The sequence below is a fragment of the Abramis brama genome (genome assembly GCF_963993115.1).
Source record: "Abramis brama genome assembly, chromosome: 7".
NCBI lineage: Eukaryota > Metazoa > Chordata > Actinopteri > Cypriniformes > Leuciscidae > Abramis > Abramis brama.
In genome coordinates, this window is record NC_139969.1 from 42,001,907 (window position 1) to 42,027,652 (window position 25,746).

General features: G+C 37.6%; 1 protein-coding gene across 3 annotated transcripts in view; it reads left to right on the forward strand.

Annotated features, from left to right (window-relative positions):
• LOC311087312 (NACHT, LRR and PYD domains-containing protein 12-like) overlaps nucleotides 1-18,899 on the forward strand; it is a 160,724-nt gene extending 141,825 nt beyond the window's left edge. For all 3 annotated transcript variants that reach the window (XM_084120631.1, XM_084120632.1, XM_084120633.1), the window contains 6 exons: nucleotides 12,721-12,894; nucleotides 13,180-13,353; nucleotides 14,741-14,914; nucleotides 15,199-15,372; nucleotides 16,750-16,923; nucleotides 17,717-18,899. In XM_084120631.1, coding sequence (XP_083976757.1) covers nucleotides 12,721-12,894; nucleotides 13,180-13,353; nucleotides 14,741-14,914; nucleotides 15,199-15,372; nucleotides 16,750-16,923; nucleotides 17,717-17,846 — 1,000 coding nt within the window. In that variant the 3' untranslated portion in view covers nucleotides 17,847-18,899. The remainder of the gene's footprint in view (nucleotides 1-12,720; nucleotides 12,895-13,179; nucleotides 13,354-14,740; nucleotides 14,915-15,198; nucleotides 15,373-16,749; nucleotides 16,924-17,716) is intronic.
• The last annotated feature ends 6,847 nt before the right edge of the window (nucleotides 18,900-25,746 follow it).

Here is a 25,746-nt window from a genome sequence, read left to right on the forward strand (position 1 = left end):
CAGAATGTACACAGTGTCAGCCGTCTTTCTTTGGAAGCTAAGCTAGCAGGCTATTGTTCTGTGGTCTGTGGACAAAGCTGAATAGTAGGAGAAAGCTGAGTAAGTAGGGGTTACCATCTTCCTTTTCCCGGACTTGTCCGGCGGGCGAGAACGTTCAAAATGTCCGGGATTCAGCTTTTGCGTTCTGCGGTCGCCATTCATTGTTTACATGCACACCTTTTGTTTTAATCTAACTGAATTCATTCCGATTGGTGAGTCTGTATGTAGTGTTTACATGAACGCTAAACAACAAGTGATCGGTTGATGTGCGTTTTACCCTTGCTAAGAAAATTCCCGCTCCTCCGTGAGAGATGCGAGACCCGGCGCGTCTCAGTAATGACGCCACCGGCCTCGCGCCTTTCTCCCGCGGCCGTCAGCCTCGTCCTGCTCGCCACAGTAAACATGATGAATGAATGGCGACTGTAGAACGCAAAAGCCGAATCCCGGACATTTTGGGCGATCTCTAGAGATCCCTGGCAAATCCCTGGCAAACTCATCACGTAGCCTAAGTTAGCCTTGTTGTTTTCAACTCTTACCGGTAGGCGTGGCCTCCTAAGGCAGCGAAGCAAGTGCATTCTGGGAGTTGTTGTCTTTCATCCACATAAGCCAAAAATATATTTTCTGGCTTTTCTCAGTCTAGAAAGCTCCAAATTCAAAAATTTCTTCACATTTCTTCTACTTAAATGACCTATTTTAAATACACATTCATCTTCCCATAGGTGAAGTAACCCTTTAATTGAATTATCCAAAGGTACATCAGCTTGCAAACCAATATGCAGTAAAGGCTTAGGAGTCTATTTAAAAGGAATGATTGTGGTGGGGAGTTTGCTCAAACTATGGCAGCGATACAGCGAATAGTTGTGCTAAAAGACGCGCCGTCCGCGGAGAGCTTTCAAAGACCAGTGAAAGCACTGCCAGTTAAGCCCTATTCCGACGGCAATTGTTTCTCACATGGTCGTGCGGTATTTTCAACATTTACAGTCACAATCAAACGCTCCGAAAGCACGCTTCTACCTCAGATACCGTGACAACTTTGCTTCTTTTTTTTTTTTTTTTGATCACTGCCGAGCACCGTACGCACGATGTACACTTTTATTACTGAATGCTGGAGAGTATTTACAAGAACAATATTTCATCACAGCTCCGCCTCAGTGAAACAAAAATGGGAAAGAGAAGAAGGCACGTAAACATTTGAAATGGTTATTGTGGCAGTTTTAAAATATGTAGGCTAGGCTATTATAGGCTATTATAGTTTGGATTATTTTTTATAATATCCCATGAGTGCTATAAATGCAATGTCCACTATTTCTGAAGAGCTTCTCTTATAAAGAACAGCACTTTCTCACATAACGCAGTGAAGCAGCCCCTGCACGAGAGAATAATTGATTCTCGAGCCGTCGATATCAGCAGATTCAGCAGCATCGCCACGGACAGCACCGGGTAACGTCGCACGTAAGAAGGCATATCTTAAGCAGCTTCCTAAGGTATGGTTCGGGGAACACACCTAGAAATGGTAAACCTTTAGTTAAGTTATACCTTCAGAGTCTTCGTAGTGCTAAGAGACAACGTTATCGGGAAACGCAGCCCATATTTACGAGTGCCTGTCGAAAGTCTTGCGGCTGCATGTTGGACCATCTGTAATCTGTCCAAGATTTTAGTTTTAACAGCAGAATAGAGTGAGTTGCAATAGTCTAATCTCGAGAAGACGAACGCATGAATAACCTTTTCCAGATCTTTCCGGGATACAAAAGGCTTAATCTTAGAAATCATTTTCAGTTGGAAAACACTCATTTTGACGACTTCGTTTATCTGTGTGAATTATTTGAATTGTCGGTCTACATCATCGTGTTCTGTGTATCAGAATAATCCATCGTATCATCGCATTCATGATCAGACGTACGGCTGTTGTGATGAAGACGAGACACCAGCTCGCCTTCAGGGAGAAATGTGAGTCCGTAAAGGGATGTAGAAATGATGGCGCACTCGCAGAAGTGGAATTTATTTACAGTGTCAGAGAGGTTTGTCCACAGTGTAGAATATATACAAGTGCCTACACATTTTCACACACCGTTTTCAGGTACATATTACATTTAATACACATACAAATAATCTTTGCATTTAAATACACACACGAACACCTATTCACACTAGACAATGGTTTTGTCTGCTTCTGGTTGCGGTGCGCTGATTGACCCGGCCGTGACGTCATCAGTGGCCACCGCTCAATCGTTCAGTTTGGGCCCTGTCCCAAATGGCACACTTCATATGCACTTTCGGTCTTATGGACTTACAATGGCTGCCGCGTGCGCATGTCCGTGAGACCGTAGGGTGTCCCATTTGTCATTTTAGGCCTCAGAAGGGTGCTCGCGAGCGCCCCCTTTGCGGTTGATATGCGCCCTCGATGCACACTTTTGCCGAGGCCGCACTGATGCGAGCTCTACAGCAGACTTCTACCCGACAGTCACAGCGGCGTTACGTCAAGAAAGTGCGGAATCGTAGGAAGACCACGAGTGCTTAGGCAGTGCTTTCCCGCTGGAAGACTGACTACGCCCACACAGACACACAACACAGGGACGAAACGACAAGACAGTGCAGTGTAAGTGTGTGAAATGACCGGGAAATGGATATGGAAGAGAGAGTGGAGGAATGGATGAATGTCCATGTGTGATCAGCATCGCGTGTGCACGCGCTCCTATGATAGCGACAATGAGAGGGAGGAACGAGACATGGATGAATGAGGTGTGTGTGTGTGTGTGTGTGTCAGTGCTGCTTCTCCAGCGGTGGCAGCTAATGTGACTTTATCACAGCTGTAAGTACTTTTGTCAATATGGCAAAGGTAGTTTACTACATCTAAGCTATTTTTTTAAATTTCATTTTTATATTGAAGCAACTTCATTCCAAGTCAGTGCTATCTCAGTGATCAATAAAACTGTCAGTCAAACAGATATTAGGCATAATTTGTCGAGGCATAAACTGTTCCAGACCAATTTGGCAAAAAAAAAAAAAAAACCATGACTATATAAAACCATATAACTATATAAAACTATAAGAAAACCAGGTGTCGAGAGTGTGTGCATCTTTCCATCAAGTGTCAGCCCAAGGATTGAGATTGGTACGTGATGTCTCCGTCAGGAGCAGAAGCTGATGGTAATGCACCAGAAAGCCGGTTGTAGGGCCGTACGGCCGTACGATCATCTGATCATTTCATTTCCTATTTGGACTGGAATAACGAGAAATGAAAAGACGGATCGTTTATACGTTTTTTTCGTTTAGTTTAATAAACGGAAAATGAGATTTCAGCTCGATTTCTAATTTTTCGTTTGTGGTTTACAAATCGGTTTATGGCTTTGATATTTCGTTCGCACGTGGGCACTGAAACGGCCCTTTCATCTGATTGGTCAAACCGCTTCGTCTTCAGGACAGCCAGAATAAGAGTCCGTACGGCACACTCACATCCCACTTTAATAAGCTTTTGCACCACTCGCTGACATTTGATGCAGAAATATGTTGCTGGGACACAATTAGTGCTGCTGCGATGCTTCGCTTCTAATGTACGACACTTGAGAGATCGCAATCCATAGGCTACAATATCAGACCTGCCAACCTGTACGCATTTTGCGTAGCGGATACTCATTTTGACTTCAAAGTACGCTGGTACGATTTGTCACTCTAAACTACGCAAAAACCTGGTGACGCCTCTGTGCATGCGCTGTCCTCAAATCAAGCAACAGCAAAAGAAGAAGAGTTCGACCAATCTAGCGCTGGGTTCATTCCCCAAATAGCAAGCGGGGATGATTGACAGATGCGTAAGGCCTATCATTAAAAAGAGACTGAAAATTGACACCAATAAAGATTGCCGCTCGATCCCCCTTCCACTCCCGCAGCCGCCGTATGACTGATTTCATAAGCGAGGACAGTACAGTACTTCTCCTGAAGGTAAACGGCCTGGGGTCGATGTGGAAAGTTGACTGTTGAGTTAACTTAATCTTATGGATTCGATGATCACACATATCGCATGGATTATCTTAAAAAACTCCGTTAAGTTATTCATGGTCACTCAGAAAAGAGGAAGACATCATTCAGTCATGCAAATAATAAAATGCTCAAGTAATGCTGAACTATAAATCTTGAAATCGCTATGGCTTAACTTTGTGATTATGAAAGTGCTGTGATTTATGGATTAGCCTACTGATAAGCGCGAGTCTGGAGAAACAGGCGTTTATTTATTCATTCATTCTCAGTGTTGAGAAACGTATGTGTTATGTTATTGTGTTGATTATAACTAAAGTACCTAATTATGTTACATTTTTAATTTGTATGAAAACTAGCGCGTTAGTTACTTATGGATTAAAAAGTACCGTTGTATCAGTTCTGCGCGAGCTCTCTCACAAACACAGACGCGCGCACACAGAGAGAGAAGATCATTGTAAAATGAAAATTGACTGGCTAAGTTTAAATTTTGTTCTTGCTTGTTTTTTTTTTGTCAAAAAGCATTTTGTATTATCCATCACTGCTTTTAAAAATCGTTAAATGACAGGCGTTTTACTGTTAACACAGCCCTCATTATGTCGGATTCAGAACTTATACTTTATATTATTTTTAGAATAAGTGATTCGTTTTGCTATTATTGGACTCTTGTCTATTCATTGTCAGCTGTTTTCTATAAATATGTTTGTATTGGCTAACATTTATTCAGCTAATGCGTGTCCTGTTTAAAATGTGCAATGTTCAAATGCGAAGACATCACGTCACAAATAGCAGCCCTTTTCCCTGTGGTATTTAGTATCCTATTTGGATATTGGAAAATAAATTAATTAGCCTATCTCAATTGTACACAACGTTCCTATGTTTTTATCTTTTTTTTTTACTGTGTTCTAGGGGTTTCTTAATTTTAGACTAGTTGACCAGCACACATTATATGCAATGCAATTGTATAATGCCTGTGTGTCGTCGTCCAAACCGCCCATACAATACCCCAATTAATGAATTGTGATCTGAGGAGAGTTTCTGCAGTGGTTCAAATTAAAATCAGTGTTAAACAAATAAGTCAAAATTAACTGGACCATGATGCTTTAAGTAATTAACCGAATACATTAATCTGCTAATTACATTTAACAGATTTTATCATATGTGTGATATAATTTTAAACCAAGTCTCTTAACATTGTAAATTATAAGACAGCACTTTTTAAGTTATTATTGTTACATGCTTAAAGGGTTAGTTCACCCAAAAATGAAAATTATGTCATTAATGACTCACCCTCATGTCGTTCCAAGCCCGTAAGACCTCCGTTCATCTTCTGAACACAGTTTAAGATATTTTAGATTTAGTCCGAGAGCTTTCTGTTCCTCCATTGAAAGTCAATGGACGGTATACTGTCCATGTCCAGAAAGGCAATACAGACATCATCAAAGTAGTCCATGTGACATCAGTGGCTCGATCTTAAGTTTATCAAGCGACGAGAATACTTTTTGTGCGCAAAAAGTAAACAAAAATAACGACTTTATTCCACTATTCATTTCCTTCTCTCTGGGCCTCGAGTGAGTTTGCGTAGTGTAACTGCGCAGCGCGTCTGTGTTGTACGTCACACGTAGGCTCACTATTGGCCGACGCTGGTCATGTGTGTGATGCGTGTGACGTACAACACAGACGCGCTACGCAGTTACACTACGCAAACTCACTCGAGGCCCAGAGAGAAGGAAATGAATAGTGGAATAAAGTCGTTATTTTTGTTTACTTTTTGCGCACAAAAAGTATTCTCGTCGCTTGATAAACTTAAGATCGAGCCACTGATGTCACATGGACTACTTTGATGATGTCTGTATTGCCTTTCTGGACATGGACAGTATACCGTCCATTGACTTTCAATGGAGGAACAGAAAGCTCTCGGACTAAATCTAAAATATCTTAAACTGTGTTCCGAAGATGAACGGAGGTCTTACGGGCTTGGAACAACATGAGGGTGAGTCATTAATGACATCATTTTCATTTTTGGGTGAACTAACCCTTTAATTGGTTGATGTTTCTCTGAGATTTGCTAATTTCTTTCAAGGTATTCTTTATTCCCACTGCTTTATGCATATAATGTTTGTCCATCAAAGCTCTGGTAGTATTTTCTAACAACTAAAATACTTTGTTGTTTTCATGTGTCATGAGCTCTATATTTTAGATGTACTAGGTGTTGATAAATCACATTCAGTTAATGTGAAGGGCCTATGTCAGGGGTGTCCTGATCCTGGAGGGTCAATGTCCTGCAAAGTTCAGCTTCAACCCAATAAACACTCCTGAACCAGCTAAGCAAGTCTTCAGGTTATAACCACTGTCCCCATTAGTGGCATGCAGCTGTATATATCTGAATAATAGGAGGGGCCCACCAACTAAGAACTTAATGCTGCTAAAAAAAATATCTTAATATGTTTCCCAGTGTGTAGCCACAAACAATAAAGACAGGAATTAACTTTTTATACCTTTATATCAATTTAGGAAACAGAAGAAATAAACAGAACAATGCATTTATATGAACATGAATTGAAATTAAACCAGTCCAACAAATGAATAAGACTCACACACACACACACACACACACACACACACACCTACTGATCTAATTAAAAGGCGAGTGGGAAATGTTATGGACATGTTATCACGGTCATGTTTATCATTGTTTTTAAGTCCAATCCTTGTTGTCCATACAATAATAGGCTACAGTAAAACATTTTACTTGTAACCATATTATATCAAATATTTTCATTGCATTTTTCAATGGGACAGTGAAACACAAGTAGGACCTACTTCCAAAATCAGTGCTCTTGAATAGGCTATACATATATATAAAACACCAAACTCCATGTCAGCATATTGTAGGCTATGGCTTGCGATCTCTCAAGTGTCGTACATTAGACAGTCCCTCCAGTTTTTCGCGATTCCGCGATCGCTGAATACAACGCAAAATCAACAAAATGTCGCATTTTTTTGCGATCCTGCATAATTCCTAATTTAACCGCGAAATAATCACAAAAATGAAAAAGACCTCACAAAACATTAAATTATAATCACCCAATTTAAATATCTCTAGCTCTCCGCGCACATATTGAGACGCACGCGCACACACACAAACTCTCCACGCATTAGGCTATATGAAACGCGAGCACACACAAACTCGCGCACATACACATACTCAATGTGACCCGAGCGCACACACACAAACTCTCCGCGCACATACTCATATGAGACGCGAGCATGCACACACACAATAGGCTACCTTAAAGATGTGGAAAAGTCGATCATAAGTGTATCTACATTTCTCCAGGCTCGATGCCAGCAGCGCGCGATGCAGTATATGCGGTAAAATAAATGCTGCAAAGACCGGTACCACGACAAATATGATGAAGCCCTTGACAGTGCACGGAGTAAACATAGCAGAAAGTTGCTCCGTCTTCGAATGGTAAATGAAGATATACCTTGTTGATCCCTCTGACAGTGTTTATATTGCAATAATGACCTACTGAATGTACACTGCCGTTCAAAAATCTGTTGGTTAATCAGAATTTGTTTTCAGTAAGGATGCTTTAAAGTTTAAAGTGATCAAAAGTGACCTTAAAACATGTCACGTGTAATGTTACAAAATATTTCGTTTTTAAATAAATGCTGTTCTTTTGAATATGTTATACATCAAAGAATCATGAAAAAAAAAATCCAAAATGTTAAAGCAGCAAACTGTTTTCATATTTCTGAAGGATCATGTGACACTGAAGCAATGATTTTGAAATATATTCAAATAAGATTTTAAATTGTAATACTATTTCACAATATTACAAGTTTACTGTATCAACTGCACATCCAACTTACCAGGTTACTATAGTGCGGCCGGCTACGCAATACTCGTTCCCTACTCTCAGGGAACTGAGGTTACGATAGTAACCGAGTAGTTCCCTTTCGAACGGTCACTTCGTATTGCGTAGCTATACGCAGTGGGGACGCCATGCAAAACGCCGCACTGTAAGTAACTGGTTGCCTACTGCAGCTCAGGACCCCTTAACTCAGGATTTACACACAGCTCTACAGTATAAATGACTACACCTGCTGTTAATAGCCTATTTACATAGGTCAGGTAGAAAAATTACCCATAGGTTGTTTTAAAAGTTAATTTGATGAGACCAAAATAAACAAGCTTTATGCATTGTTTGTGATTTGTGTCATGTATGACTATTGTGCATTTGACATAATACTATTATGGTAAATGTGATGTCCTAATTATAAAATATAAAAATCGCAAATTTTTTCACAAATTTCTGGAAATTATCACCACAAAATCAGTCATTTTGATCGCAAAAATCACACAAAAAAATCGTGAAATCCTGGAGGGACTGATTAGAAGCGAAGCATCGCAGCACTAATTGTGTTCCAGCAACATATTTCTGCATCAAATGTCAGCGAGTGGTGCAAAAGCTTATTAAAGTGGGATGTGAGTGTGCCGTACGGACTCTTATTCTGGCTGTACTGAAGACGAAGCAGTTTGACCAATCAGATGAAAGGGGCGTTTCATCTGATTTCATCTGATTACCGATTTGTAAACCACAAACGAAAAATGAACAGAAAGGAAGATATTTAGAAGAATGTCAGTAACCAGGCAGTTTCTGGGTCCCATTGACTTCCATAGTATATTTTTTTTCCTACTATGGAAGTCAATGGGACCAGAAACTGCCTGGTTACTGACATTCTTCTAAATATCTTCCTTTCTGTTCAGCAGAAGAAAGAAATTCATACAGGTTTGAAACAACATGAGGGTGAGAATATGATGAATTTTTGTTTTTCGTTCTCAGATAGAAACATTTATAAACAGCTTGAATATTCGATTTCTACACGTGGGCGGGAATGAAATAATAAAATGAAATAATTTACTATAACCTACTGTGTTTTCCGGACTGTAAACTAAAGTCAGGTTTTTATCATGAAAAATCACAGTTGTGATTTATTCCAGAGTGACCCAGGCCTTTACAATGCATTTAACTTTGTTCACATAATCTAAATGTTGACTTTCAAAAGTAGGTGCGCCAAGAAGGATATTCGCTGTATTTTGGTTTATATATATATATATATATATTAAGGTGGCCCTTATTTTTCAAGTTTTGATTTATAATTGTCTGACCCCCTCAAGTTGTTCCAATACATGAAAAAATAATTCAGGCAAAATATGAGCTCATTTGAACAATATTTAGAGGTGGCTCGATGACGTTGAAATTTTGTATAATCAGTTATTATGCTCAATTTGTGATAATTACCACTTGCCTAATTTTATCTAAACTATTTAAATTACATACTTGCTTATTTAATGGCAATTCTGAATTTACACCTATTTTGCACAAAATATATTCTATGCATTTCTTGCAGAAGCATAAATTGTGTTAACGACGGGCTAACGAAGCCACTTTCACAGAAATGCGTGGTTAAGAAACTCTGAACTATTGACTTTGAACTGTGCAAACTTAGTCCAGGCAAAGTAGCGTTTTACGACAGATTAACTGTAAAATAATTTTTTGCAGCTTAGATAATTTCTATGAGGTGTCCAGAACAACATACTAAGTCCTAAGAAATCCTAGTTGAGGAAATATGTTAAATTCTCATCAATCCGAGATGTGTGCCAATAAGGCCAGGCAACAATACACCCCAATGGGGCTATTTTTTCCTTTACTCCTATCAAAATGAAACTTTACACAATGAAAGTACCCACGAAAAGTAATTTTTTTTGTATTACAAGTTTCTTTGAAAATTTATTTTAATATGCAAATGAGCTATACACTAATCGAATATGCCCAAAATACACCCAAATAGGCTTAATTTCTTCCTTTACTCCTACCACAATAAAACTTTACATAGTAAAAGTATACATGAAAAGTAACTTTTTTTGTATTACAAGTTTCTTTTGAAATGAATTTGAATATGCACATGAGCGCCACACTTATTGAATATGTCCTAATTTGCATATAGGCAGAAACACCATTCATATGTATGACAAATACATCGACCCGATCTTCATCCAATCATCCTACTGCCAATGGGTGATGGCAATGCTGCTTTTAGACTGGCCTCTAACCTGAAAACTGCCTGGCTTGGTAGTACCTGCCAGGGGTATACTATAACCCCCACTGGTACAGTCTTCAGGGTCGGTAACAATAGGTAACAACAACATGGGGAGGTTTCTTTTTGATTTTTTTGATTTTATTTTAGTTTTTTTTCTTTAACTAATCTAGATATTGCTGTTGCTAGCTAAGTCTGATGTGTGGCCCGCCTGGTCTGAAATACTTGCTAACTACAAAAAGAGAAGCAGTTTTGGTGTCTGGCAAAATTATTTTAAAGAGCTGGAATATCTGGAAAGTGTGTCTATCCGGTTTTTCATCTGTCTTCTGTGTGAGAGTGAATCGTTTAGTTGGTAAGAATGACTTCTGTCTGTAATCTCGTAATCTCACCAACAATACCAATCATTTGTAAATCTACCAGCCCAAATTTTAATCTCACCACGTTACTAATGACTAAGATGGCTATTCTGACTTTCTTCTGATGTTATCTGTGGGGGAATGTCATTAGGTAAGGCTTGTTCGCAAAAAAATAAATAATAATAATAATTTAGAAAGCAACTGGAGGCAAGATTGTGCAATCAATTCTTAAGGTCAATATAAGTCTTTTTGTGGCAAGTGACCCAGGTAAGTGTGGCAAATGTATTGTGTTTATTCATAGGTTAACTTACTGAATGGACATGAATGTGTTAGTTATTTGGCCCCTGTTTTTTCTACTTGTGACTTTATGGTTTCTTGGCCATAAGTCAATTAGGCCTAGTGTTGAGCTCATTTGCATATTTAAAATAGATTTTTCAAAGAAACTTGTAAAACAAAAATGTTACTTTTCATGTATACTTTCACTGTGTAAAGTTTTATTGTGGTAGCAGTAAAGGAACAAATTAAGCCTATGCGGGTGTATTTTGGGTAGCCTATATTCGATTAGTGTATAGCTCATTTGCATATTCAAATTCATTTTCAAAGAAACTTGTAATACAAAAAATTTGACTCTTCATGGGTACTTTCATTGTGTAAAGTTTCATTTTGATAGGAGTAAAGGAAAAAAATAGCCCCATTGGGGTGTATTGTTGCCTGGCCTTATTGGCACACATCTCAGATTGATGAGAATTTAACATATCTCCTCAACTAGGATTTCTTAGGACTTTTAGTATGTTGTTCTGGACACCTCATAGAAATTATCTAAGCTGCAAAAAATTATTTTACAATTAGTTCTATTTTTGGCTCCAAAATTAGTTATTTTGCCTGGACTAACTGTGAAAAGATGCGTATCATCAGTTATCTTACAATAGTCAAATGTATGTTGTGTAAGATATATTTGGTTAAATAATTCATATAGTACTCACATTGAACTGTGATCAAGTAATAGGCTATGTGATTTGATGCATTCTGCAAACTGTATAGTATTGAATACAATGATCAATGCTAAATGTTTTAGAATGAAGAATTTTGCTGACTTGTAGAATTGCCTACAAAAACAGCGAACTTTGATGTGCTTGAGCTACCTCTAAATATTAATATTTTTGCCCCATTTTTTTTCTGGGGTGTTTTTAGCATAAATGGAACAAATCTAGCGGGTCAGGCTGCAGAAAAACGGAAAAAAAAATTTTTTGTACATTTAATGGCCACCCTAATATATATATACAATTTTTAACCACAAATGAAAAATCTCAGAGATGGTTTTGTACCATCTCTGAGATGTGCCATGTACTACATCATCACGTTGGAAAGGTCACGTCATCAAAAAATGTTTTGGGGTTTCATGACCCTTTAAAAATGAAATAAAATGAATGTGTAAACATAAATACCGTATATACCCGACTATAAGACGACCCTGAATATAAGACGACCCCCCCATTTTCCAGACTTATTTTTGGGACAAAAAGAGATTTTTGTGGAAAAAATCTGGTTTTCAACAGAAAATAATTTAATTTGAAAATTGCAGTGATAATTCATTCTCTCTCTTCCAGCACGCGCGCACCTTTCTCTCTCTCTCCCTCTCGCTCTGCGTCTATCTCTCTCTCTCTCTCTCTCTCTCTCTCTCTCTCTCTCTCTGCGTCTCATGCGCGCACCTCTCTCTCTCTCTCTCTCTCTCTCTCTCGCTCTGCATCTCGCGCGCGCACCTCTCGCTCTCGCTCTGCGTCTCGCGCGCGCACCTCTCTCTCTCGCGCACTCGCTCGTTTGCTCTGCGTCTCGCGCGGATTAACTTTTGTGCATTATCTTTTATGCAGATTAACATATCGGAAGGGAAAGCTGGTTTTGTCTTAATGGGTCGCGTTTCAGTCACTATTTCATATTAATTCCGTTGTTCTTTCTCCCTTTCACCCCGTGATTTTGTTTATATCGCGAATATAAGACGACCCCACATTTTTCAGCCTATTTTTAGGACAAAAACCTCGTCTTATATTCGGGTATATACGGTACATCAACAATTTCAACCTTTGTATTGTTACAATGTTGGTAGTATATTTAAATGAACAATGTGTAGTCTTTCTCCATGTGACCTTTACCTTGATATCCCTGATTATTTGTCAGCAAAAGTCTGCTGGATGAAGATGAACACGTTAGTTGATCATCATAGATCTGAGTCATTTTCTCTTTCTGTCTTCAGTCTGAGTGGATGCAGTATTACAGAGAAACAGAGTCTCATCCTGACTTCAGCTCTGAAATCAAACCCGTCACACCTGAGAGAGCTGAACCAGAGCTGGAATAATCTAGGAGACTCTGGAGTGAAAAACCTCTGTGATCTTCTTATGAACCCACAATTCAAGCTGGAGAAACTACAGTTAGTATCATTATACTGTACAGCAATTACAGTGTGACTGAAGTTTATTTATTTGAAGACAGCAGGGCTTATGTGTCATTGTTTATAGCAGTGCACTTTCTGGGTTTTTAAACTAAAACACTTTAACATTGTATTTGTGCAAACTTAGTATTATGTGATCTGGTGAAATAAAGATGAAGATCTCTCTTCCTCTGCTTTATTTGCTGATGAAGATGATGTGACTTTACAGAATAAAGAGTTTTCTTTTCTTCTGTCTTATTTTCTTCTCTCTCTCTGCTAATGTAGGTTAAGATGCTGTGATATGACAGATGAAGGTTGTTCTGGTGTGACTTCAGCTCTGAGATCAAACCCGTCACACCTGAGAGAGCTGGACCTGACCTGGAATAAACTAGGAGACTCTGGAGTGAAAAACCTCAGTGATCTACTGATGAACCCACAATTCAAGCTAGAGAAACTACAGTTAGTATCATTATACTGTACAGCAATTACAGTGTGACTGAAGTTTATTTATTTGAAGACAGCAGGGCTTATGTTTCATTGTTTATAGTAGTGCACTTTCTGGGTTTCCCCTATTGCTCACAGGGGGTTAAAGTGGGATGTGAGTGTGCCGTTCGGACTCTTATTCTGGCTGTACTGAAGACGAAGCGGTTTGACCAATCAGATGAAAGGGCCGTTTCAGCGCCGCCCACATGTGCGAACGAAATATCAAAGCCATAAACCGATTTGTAAACCACAAACGAAAACTTAGAAATCGAGCTGAAATCTCATTTTCCGTTTATTAAACTAAACGAAACACCGAATAAACGATCCGTCTTTTCATTTCTCGTTATTCCATTCCAAACAGGAAATGAAATGATCAGATGATACACGGACCGTGTCGTGCGTTCATTCGTTATTGATTTAATGTTGAAAGTCATTTTATTTTTTCAAAAAAACTAAAAACAAGTATTCAGCTTAATTTTTCGCTTTTCGTTCTCAGGTAGAAACATTTATAAACAGCTTGAATATTTGATTTCTACACGTAGGCGGGAATGAAACGCTCCTTTCCTCTGATTTGTCAGCCGAAGATCAGACTGTCCTGTCATCAGTTCTTCCTCAGCTCCGCTCAGCAGAATAAAAGTCCTCCGCTGCTGCAGTTGTGCGGATTCATAACGCGTTTATTGCAACTACTACATTTCATCTTTTCCTCATCAAACACCCAGACTAATGGCTCGACACGACCCGCACCGGGGAAGAGCCTCGACAGGGCTTTCTTATGAGGCTTTCAGTCCTCGAGTGCCAGGGGGTCCGTGAAATAATTTACTATAACCTGCTGTGTTTTCCGGACTATAAACTAAAGTCACGTTTTTATCATGAAACGCGTTGTGATTTATTCCAGAGTGACCCAGGCCTTTACAATGCATTTAACTTAGTTCACATAATCTAAATGTTGACTTTCAAAAGTAGGCGCGCCAAGAAGGATATTCGCTGCATTTTGGTTTATATATATATATATATATATACTTTTTAACCACAAATGCCCGTCTTGTACCATCTCTGAGATGTGCCACGTATTACATCATCACGTTGGAAAGGTCACGCGTCACGTCATCAAAAAATGTGTTTTGGGGTTTCATGACCCTTTAAAAATGATATGAAATGAATGTGTAAACATAAATACATCAACAATTTCAACCTTTGTTTTGTTACAATGTTGGTAGTATATTTAAATGAACAATGTGTATCTTTCTCCATGTGACCTTTACCTTGATATCCCTGTTTATTTGTCAGCAAAAGTCTGCTGGATGAAGATGAACACGTTAGTTGATCATCATAGATCTGAGTCATTTTCTCTTTCTGTCTTCAGTCTGAATAGATGCAGAATTACAGAGGAACAGAGTCTCATCCTGACTTCAGCTCTGAAATCAAACCCGTCACACCTGAGAGAGCTGGACCTGAGCGGGAATAAACTAGGAAACTCTGGAGTGAAAAACCTCAGAGATCTACTGATGAACACACAATTCAAGCTGGAGAAACTACAGTTAGTATCATTATACTGTACAGCAATTACAGTGTGACTGAAGTTTATTTATTTGAAGACAGCAGGGCTTATGTGTCAGTGTTTATAGCAGTGCACTTTCTGGGTTTTTTACACTAAAACACTTTAACATTGTATTTGTGCAAACTTAGTATTTTGTGATCTGGTGAAATAAAGATGAAGATCTCTCTTCCTCTGCTTTATTTGCTGATGAAGATGATGTGACTTTACAGAATAAAGAGTTTTCTTTTCTTCTGTCTTATTTTCTTCTCTCTCTGCTAATGTAGTTTAAGCTACTGTGATATGACAGATGAAGATTATTCTGATGTGACTTCAGCTCTGAGATCAAACCCGTCACACCTGAGAGAGCTGAACCTGAGCTGGAATAAACTAGGAGACTCTGGAGTGAAAAACCTCAGTGATCTACTGATGAACCCACAACTCAAGCTGGAGAAACTACAGTTAGTATCATTATACTGTACAGCAATTACAGTGTGACTGAAGTTTATTTATTTGAAGACAGCAGGGCTTATGTTTCATTGTTTATAGTAGTGCACTTTCTGGGTTTCCCCTATTGCTCACAGGGGGTTAAAGTGGGATGTGAGTGTGCCGTACGGACTCTTATTCTGGCTGTACTGAAGACGAAGCGGTTTGACCAATCAGATGAAAGGGCCGTTTCAGCGCCGCCCACATGTGCGAACGAAATATCAAAGCCATAAACCGATTTGTAAACCACAAACGAAAACTTAGAAATCGAGCTGAAATCTCATTTTCCGTTTATTAAACTAAACGAAACAATGAATAAACGATCCGTCTTTTCATTTCTCGTTATTCCATTCCAAACAGGAAATTAAATGATCAGATGATACACGGACCGTGTCGTGCGTTCATTCGTTTTTAATTTAATATTGAAAGTCATTTTATTTTTTCAAAAAAACTAAAAACAAGTATTCAGCTTAATTTTTCGCTTTTCGTTCTCAGGTAGAAACATTTATAAACAGCTTGACTATTCGATTTCTACACGTAGGCGGGAATGAAACGCTCCTTTCCTCTGATTTGTCAGCCGAAGATCAGACTGTCCTGTCATCAGTTCTTCCTCAGCTCCGCTCAGCAGAATAAAAGTCCTCCGCTGCTGCAGTTGTGCAGATTCTGAATGCGTTTATTGCAACTACTACATTTCATCTTTTCCTCATCAAACACCCAGACTAATGGCTCGACACGACCCGCACCGGGGAAGAGCCTCGACAGGGCTTTCTTATGAGGCTTTCAGTCCTCAAGTGCCAGGGGGTCCGTGAAATCATTTACTATAACCTGCTGTATTTTCCGGACTATAAACTAAAGTCAGGTTTTTATCATGAAACATGTTGTGATTTATTCCAGAGTGACCCAGGCCTTTATAATGCATTTAACTTTGTTCACATAATCTAAATGTTGACTTTCAAAAGTAGGCGCGCCAAGAAGGATATTCGCTGTACTTTGGTTTATATATATATACTTTTTAACCACAAATGCCCGTCTTGTACCATCTCTGAGATGTGCCACGTATTACATCATCACGTTGGAAAGGTCACGCGTCACGTCATCAAAAAATGTGTTTTGGGGTTTCATGACCCTTTAAAAATGATATGAAATGAATGTGTAAACATAAATACATCAACAATTTCAACCTTTTTATTGTTACAATGTTGGTAGTATATTTAAATGAACAATGTGTATCTTTCTCCATGTGACCTTTACCTTGATATCCCTGTTTATTTGTCAGCTAAAGTCTGCTGGATGAAGATGAACACGTTAGTTGATCATCATAGATCTGAGTCATTTTCTCTTTCTGTCTTCAGTCTGAATAGATGCAGTATTACAGAGGAACAGAGTCTCATCCTGACTTCAGCTCTGAAATCAAACCCGTCACACCTGAGAGAGCTGGACCTGAGCGGGAATAAACTAGGAGACACAGGAGTGAAAAACCTCAGAGATCTACTGATGAACACACAATTCAAGCTGGAGAAACTAGAGTTAGTATCATTATACTGTACAGCAATTACAGTGTGACTGAAGTTTATTTATTTGAAGACAGCAGGGCTTATGTGTCAGTGTTTATAGCAGTGTGAGAACAAAATGAAGTTATTGAAATGTTTAACACAAAGGAGGAAAGAGAAGAAAAGCTCACTGTCACAGCTTTATACATCAACACCTGCTTTATTAACTGTGTCAGTAGAAGTGAATCATTTCAGTGTGAAAACAGACTTGGTCAGATTGTAGGAAAACGCTGCACTCCTGCTAAAATCAGTGCAGTTCCAGCTTCAGCTCACAGCGTCCAGCTCACATGAGGAATGTCTCTGTCTCTAGTGTGTTTTTACTGTGACAAGCAACACGTCACACTACTTTACACTTACTTTACTCTCAGTTATTTACTAAGAGCCTACAAACATGTTTAAACTAGAGGACAAACGGCTTTAACTAAAGGTTTGTGTTTGAACTCAAAATAACATTTGTATTTGCTCCCTGTGGTTTATTCCATACGCCGTACACTCATTAGTTTCTCCTTTACAGAGACTCAATAGGAGTCGCACCGACACACACACACACACACATATGAACATGATTCATGCTTTACATCTATTATATTTAAAAACACAAATATCTATGCAAGATCATGTAGAGTCAGTAATTAATCTGATTACAGGAATTCAATTTAACTTTTTACTAAAGAAAAAAAAAAAAAAAAAAAAACAGTAATTGAAATATAATAATTTGCATTTTGCTCCACTGAACTCTGATTGTTTTCTCTTCTGTTCCACTTTACAGAGTAGATAAACATCGATCACCAAACATCCCTGATAAAGGTCGATCACCAAACATCCCTGATAAACGTCGATCACCAAACATCCCTGATAAAGGTCGATCACCAAACTCTGATGGATGTGTTATATCGTAGTGTGAAATGATCATGAGAGGAGCAGAAACCATCAGGTGATCCACAGAAGAGTCTCACTACTGTCTATGAGGAGAAATAAATGTGTAAATGTGTTTCATAAAGGTGGAAGAGACTCAGACTTCACAATTAAATAAAGCAGCGTGTGTGTTAGCATGCGTTTTAGAAACACTGATATTGAATGATCAGTGTTGGTTTAGTTTGTATAATAATTATATATAATATAAATAAAATAAAAATTCATTATTATAAATATATATTTTTTGTTTTGTGTGAAATCCAAGGTTTGGAATCCATTTTTGACTCTGATATGTTTGTGTTTTTTTGGGTTTTTTTACATATTGTGTTGTGTTGTGTATTTTTTTTGGTGAGATATGTCCTCTATATTTATCTAACAATTTCTTCTCTCTTGTGACTATTCTACATTACGTAATCAGGTGATTGTCACATGACTAACTAATTGTTGTTTAAAAGGACTGTGAGTGTGTTTGCTACACCCTGGCTGTGTTCAAAACCGCATATTCACTGAGTAGGCACTTCATTTCAATAAGTACTTGTTTAACGAGCACTAAAAGAGTAGGTACTATATAGCCTGATCTCGTTAAGTACTAATGCTAGCCATACATCATCCGCCATGTTGACGTTATCATGTGACCTACAACGTTATCACAAGTGCAACAACTTAAAAGATATGAGCGACAGCTTTAATTCATCTATCTGTAAATATCCTGATATTGATGAAACTTGATCATTTTGTGGTTGTTGAAGAATCAAGTGCCCATTTATTTTGTGATTGCAGTTTAACCAATACATTTAGGGTTGATTTAAGTTCTTATATTTTAACCCTATAATGTGACCCACAGTTTTATCCTTAAAGATATTATTTCTTATTACGAAAACCCAAAATCGTCATCTCTTGAATATGTTGTTAATTTCTTTATTTTATATGCAAAATGTATATATTGTATATAATCTCATACTATGATGCACACAAACCCATGATATGTATGTCTTCTTATTATGTTTTGTTTTTTGTCATTAAAGAGCTGGAATCTTTCCCTGATCTTGCATGTAACTTTAAGTTGTGAGCGACAGGTGCACTAACACTTCATAACATCAGTTAAGGCGGGCATACACTGCGATTTTCGTCCGATTTTGAGCCGAATTCCGACTCGTGCGATTCTTTTTCGGGTCGGGCCGATTTTCAGCTTTGTCGTGCAGTGTTCGTGCAGTGTACAGGGGGAAACGAGAGGCGATTAACCTCTCACGACCGGCAATCGGATGGTCGGATGAATTTCTGGCATGTCAGAAATTTTGGTCACTCCTCGTGACTATATCGCACAGTTGAAGCAGAGCTAAGAACCGATTGCCCTAAACTCAGTGTTTTTTTCCCTCGCTGCACCTGCGCGAAAACAGACGTTTAACCATTTCATCTGCAGCAAAAAAAAACAAAACAAAAAAAACGAAAAGATCTCCCGTTCTGTAGTTCAAACTAGCTACAAATTACTGTTGCTTACTTCCAGTTCGTGTTTCAATATCGATTAACTATTACGCCCGTTTCACACATACTCCGTGTGCAGTGCGTGCAGGAGCAGCACGCGCAATAGTGCTTTCACATATGCTGCGTTTGCAGTGCGTAACTGATCCGCTGCTGTAGGCTATACCACAAATACATACTCACAATTTGTATTTCAAATCCAGAAGTTATCAGCACCTTTTATTTAAAAAAAGTTTTTTTGTCAGCATTGCGATTCTCTTTGTACACATATACACTCTTTAATAGATGTATTCACGTTTAAACACAATTTAAACAACATATTATTAAATGCATTACTTCTATATAATTATATATTAAGTTGCTCAAGCAAGTGGTAAAATATTTTACCATGTAGGCTACTTATATTAAAGGAGACATATCATGCTTTTAAATCGTTCCTTTTTACATATAAATCATACATTTGTAGTCTATATAAAGCGGAACTGCAATGCTTGGGTCTGAATTCCTCATTATTACAGCTTCACAGGCCCCTTTTCTACCCCTTTTCTGATGTGCGTCTGAGAGCAACTCGTTTTGGTGCGGTCTCTTTAAATACAATTGAGACACTTCATACCCCGCCCTCACTCGGTTCAACTCCACCCCGTTCGGCCATTTTTGTAGTTTGATAGCAGAGATACGATTATCTAGCGGCACAGAAACGTTTTATTCACACGCTATTAACAAAATGTCAACAACGGAAGACTTGTCCAGCCAGTTACGTGTTCGAGCCAGAGTCGGAGCTGGAGCGAGATGAAAATGAAGACGACGAACCTGTAGAACAACGTCTTCATATGGATGTATCGCAATGGTGTGTTACTGTATTTACACATGAAACTTTGGTCTTCCGACCTTTTACCACCGTGTCGATTTATTTTGATTAACCCTCATGTGGTGTTCAAAACCCTATAACACCTGTGGTCTTCCCGGGTCAAAATGACCCGCCTATAAAAAATAGCTTATAAATCACTCATTATACCATATTTTCACCCAATCTTGGAATCAATCTTTTTGTCAACTTGTTCTCTTTCAATTAGGACTGGTTTTATATTTCTATTTGCATCTAATTAATCGTAGGCCTCATTTATTTGACAGTAGGGATCTAATTTTTTGAGTAAAAAAAACATTATTTTTGAATATTTTTGAATAATTTTGGAAATATTAAATGAAATCTGAAGAAAATTGGCACTGTTTATCACACTAGTCTACTTTAATTTTTCACCAGGAATTTTGTTTTGAAAAACTTTTATTTTGTACAAAATGGCACATTGTCACACTTGTGGTCTTCCCGGGTCAAAATGACCCGCCTATAAAAAATAGCTTATAAATCACTCATTATACCACATTTTCACCCAATCTTGGATTCAATCTTTTTGTCAACTTGTTCTCTTTCAATTAGGACTGGTTTTATATTTCTATTTGCATCTAATTAATTGTAGGCCTCATTTATTTGACAGTAGGGATCTCATTTTTTTAGTAAAAAAAACATTATTTTTGATTAATTTTGGAAATATTAATTGAAATCTGAAGAAAATTGGCACTGTTTATCACACTAGTCTACTTTAATTTTTCACCAGGAATTTTGTTTTGAAAAACTTTTATTTTGTACAAAATGGCACATTGTCACACTTGTGGTCTTCCCGGGTCAAAATGACCCGCCTATAAAAAATAGCTTATAAATCACTCATTATACCATATTTTCACCCAATCTTGGATTCAATCTTTTTGTCAACTTGTTCTCTTTCAATTAGGACTGGTTTTATATTTCTATTTGCATCTAATTAATTGTAGGCCTCATTTATTTGACAGTAGGGATCTCATTTTTTGAGTAAAAAAAACATTATTTTTGATTAATTTTGGAAATATTAAATGAAATCTGAAGAAAATTGGCACTGTTTATCACACTAGTCTACTTTAATATTTCACCAGGAATTTTGTTTTGAAAAACTTTTATTTTGTACAAAATGGCACATTGTCACACTTGTGGTCTTCCCGGGTCAAAATGACCCGCCTATTAAAAATAGCTTATAAATCACTCATTATACCATATTTTCACCCAATCTTGGATTCAATCTTTTTGTCAACTTGTTCTGTTTCAATTAGGACTGGTTTTATATTTCTATTTGCATCTGATTAACCGTAGGCCTCATTTATTTGAGAGTAGGCATCTCATTTTTTGAGTAAAAAAAACATTATTTTTGAATAATTTTGGAAATATTAAATAAAATCTGAAGAAAATTGGCACTGTTGATCACACTAGTCTACTTTAATTTTTCACCAGGAATTTTGTTTTGAAAAACTTTTATTTTGTACAAAATGGCACAGAATTACACTTGCGGTGTTCCACTGGGCCATTGAGGGCCATTGTTTCAATGGGCCATTGAAAGTGAATGGGAGAGACTGAAACATTTTCAGGAGCATGTTCATTGTTTATGTACACATATGAGCATGTGATGGATTATGGTGAGTTTGGGCTCTTTTTAATCTTAACAATCTCATGTAAATAATGATGTGCCATTTTCCACAATTTATGCATGCTTCATTGAGTTATGAGTTAAAACGCGACATAAGTGCTAGGCTACATCTATATTCAAGGCTCTGTGAGCGCCTGTGGGGGTTTGTGTGTTACAACTCCATTAGGAATATCTTTAGATCTGAGTGATGGATTATGCTGAGTTTGGGCTCTTTTTAATTGTGATAGTCTACTGAAAATAATGATGTACATTTTTCTACGATCTGTGCATGCTTCGTGAAGTTATGAGCAAAAACCAAACGTGAGAGCTTCATGAGTATATACTTGGCTAGGTACGTCTGTGGTATTTTTTGTGTTAGAGTTCCATGAGGAATATCTTTAGATCTTATTGATGGAATATATTGAGTTTGGGCTCTTTCTTTCGTGAGCTCCTGCTGTAAATAACGATGTGTCATTTTCCATGATCGATGTATGTTTCATGAAGTTACGAGTAAAAAGGCCAAGTCTAAGCTACCTTGCTTGGCTATGTGAGTCTGTGTGTCTGTAGTATTTTTTGTGTTAGAACTCCATGAGGAATATCTTTAGTTCTGAGTGATGGATTATGTTGAGTTTGGACTCATTTTAATTGTAAGCATCTGCTGTAAATAATGATGTGTCATTTTCCACAATCGGAGCATGTTTCATGAAGTTACGAGCGGAAATGTGTCTAAAATTGTACCATCCATGTATGGTTTACACATGGGTCTCTTGAAGGGCTTCTTTTACAAAAATCTCACTCAAGTTTAGTAAAAAGCCTGAAACAATTATGCTTGCTGTATTCTACAAATTGAGACCTTTCAAATGACATATGACACAGGACTATCTGAGCTGTATGATGTATTTGACATATTGCTGAATGTAGTACAAAAAAAGTAGTTTATAAATTATGAATTTGTTTTTTTTCTATTTATCAGCAAATAACTCAGCACTACTTAGGAGTTTATCAAATTGGCTACATTCATTGTAAATTTCAGACTCTAAGCTTTCAAATGACACCTATTTTAAGTTGATCAAGGTAATAGTTTTGAAAAATATTATGATTATTTATTTCGCAGCTAGGTGGCGCCTGCGGGGGAACACTCTGTTTTAGAGTGATAACTCAGCTCTCGTTAGGAGTTAATCAAAGTGATTAGGTGCATTGAAGAGATTCTAAGCTTTAAAATGATACCTATTTTGTGTTGTTCCATTCATTTTTTGCATTGGTCTCTCCCATTCACTTTCAATGGCCCATTGAAACAATGGCCCACAATGGCCCTCAATGGCCCAGTGGAACACCACAAGTGTAACTCTGTGCCATATTGTACAAAATAAAAGTTTTTCAAAACAAAATTCCTGGTGAAAAATTAAAGTACACTAGTGTGATCAACAGTGCCAATTTTCTTCAGATTTTATTTTATTTTTCCAAAAATTATTCAAAAATATATATTTTTTTACTCAAAAAATGAGATGCCTACTCTCAGATAAATGAGGCCTACAATTAATCAGATGCAAATGGAAATACAAAACTAGTCCTAATTGAAAGAGAACAAGTTGACAAAAAGATTGAATCCAAGATTGGGTGAAAATATGGTATAATGAGTGCTTTATAAGCTATTTTTTATAGGCGGGTCATTTTGACCCGGGAAGACCACAAGTGTGACTATGTACCATTTTTTACAAAATAAAAGTTTTTCAAAACAAACTTCCCGTTGAAACATTAAAGTAGACTAGTGTGATCAACAGTACCAATTTAAAAAAAAAAAAAAAAAAAAATTCCAAAATTATAAAAAAATTACGTTTTTTTTACTCAAAAAATTAGATGCCTACTCTCAGATAAATGAGGCCCACAATTAATCAGATGCAAATGAAAATACAAAACCAGTCCTAATTGAACGAGAACAAGTTGACAAAAAGATTGAATCCAAGATTTGGTAAAAATATGGTATAATGAGTGATTTATAAGCTATTTTTTATGGGCGGGTCATTTTGACCCGGGAAGACCACAAGTGTAACAAGGTAACAAAACCACCCCTAAAAAAGTAAGAAAATTTTCAAAAAACATTTGAGAAGTAGTTATACCCTTTTGGACCAGAGTCACTAAGTTTCAGTCCAATGCGATAACATTAACTAGTATTTTGGGGAAAAAGAAAATCTTCTCCGGGTCAAAATGACCCGAAGACCACATGAGGTGTGCGAGGGAGAGAGAGCAAGACAGCGTCTAGTTTGGAGACGGTGAAGTCTTGTTTACACTTTCGCCTGGCTCTGAAGAGAGTGAGCGCGCGCGCGACCGGGTCTCTCTCTCTGCTCGTTCTTTCGGAATGCGTCCTGTCCTATTTTTTACAGTCTATGGCCCTGTCACAAGCGTATGGAGCTTAAAATATGACAATATGATTTGAATTTGAATTGTGTAAATTTGAATTATTTACAAGTGAAATCTAACAAAACTGAATTTTAGGTGGTAGTTTAAATAGTTCTGAATTTGATTTTTTTTAAACGAATATTGAACATTTGAAATTTAACAAATTTAAATGTTTTTATGGCTGAATTTTATAGACCTGTATTTTCAAACAGCTAGTTTTTTTTGTTCTGAATTCGTATACTGCAAATATTCAGTTTAAAAAAATACAGATTCAAGTTTTCAAGATGAAGAAATTCGGAACTTTAAATTCAGTTTTCTAAAATTCAAGTTCAAAAATTCAAGTTCAAAAATTCAAGTTCAAAAATTCAGATCTTACAGAAAGTAGGTCCGTGTACTTTTTCGTTCATTCATTATTCTATTTTGGAGGTCACATGGGAAACGAAAAATAAGTGATATATGAATTTTTACACTTCTGTATCACTTGTTAAATGAAAGTGAATGTCATGTTTTCATCTGTTTTAGGGATTGAAAATAAAATACTGAACCATTGAACAAAAGAAAAAATAATTCTGAACCGCGTTTGGGTCTATTTTTGACCTATGTTTTGGTTGACCCGGGGCCTGTACCATGAAGGTAGCTGAACAAACTCGGGGTTATTTTATATTTTTCCGCGGAGGAGCAAGAGATAATCATTCATAATTACGATTAATTTAAATATGTATTTCAAGCTCGAAACAATACGGTCTCTGCTGCCAAAGCAAGAGACAGGGTTCGTACGGGTGCTTGAAATCTGAAAGTGCTTGCATTTTGATGTTGTGTTTTCAAGGTTTGAAAAGTGCTTGAATTTTGGATAAAATGCTTGAAAATGCTTGAATTTGTAACTGTATTTCTTTCACAAGAAATATCTTTCTGACGAAATAGTTCTTTATTAAATGGAGAAAAAAAATGTAGCCCTTCAGAATCAGATACAGATTGATTTGCGTTACGCTGGCCAGAGCAAAAGTAGGCGGAGTTTTCATTTTGATTTCCGCGGTTGTTTGGATGCACAGTTTTTATTGGCCACACAGCGGCAACAGTTGAACTATTTTAAACTTTGACCGCGGCGTGCGCGCGAGCGCGCTGAGCTCCGCTTTGGATCGAGTCGCGCGGCGCAAGCCATTGAAATATATCGGTTTCATTTCATAGCGCAGCGCGGTCCGCGTCCTATCTGAAAGGGCCATTAGTGACTGAGAGTACTTGGTGTGATAATGTAATGTGAGTATTGCATGTCCGTTATGTCACGTTCATTTGTGGAATATGCAGTGAACATTGCCAAAATTACAGAACTGTAACGTGCAAATTAACCTGCAAACGTTAGCCCAGTGCATAACAACAGTCGTTGATTGCTGAACTGAAATCAGTCAGTGTCATAAGTATTATACTGTTACTGTAAGGTTTAGGATGGCCCTATGCAATATTTACACTGCTCTATTACAGTAAATGTATTAGGTAACGTTATGTCTTGGCCCAAGACATCTTG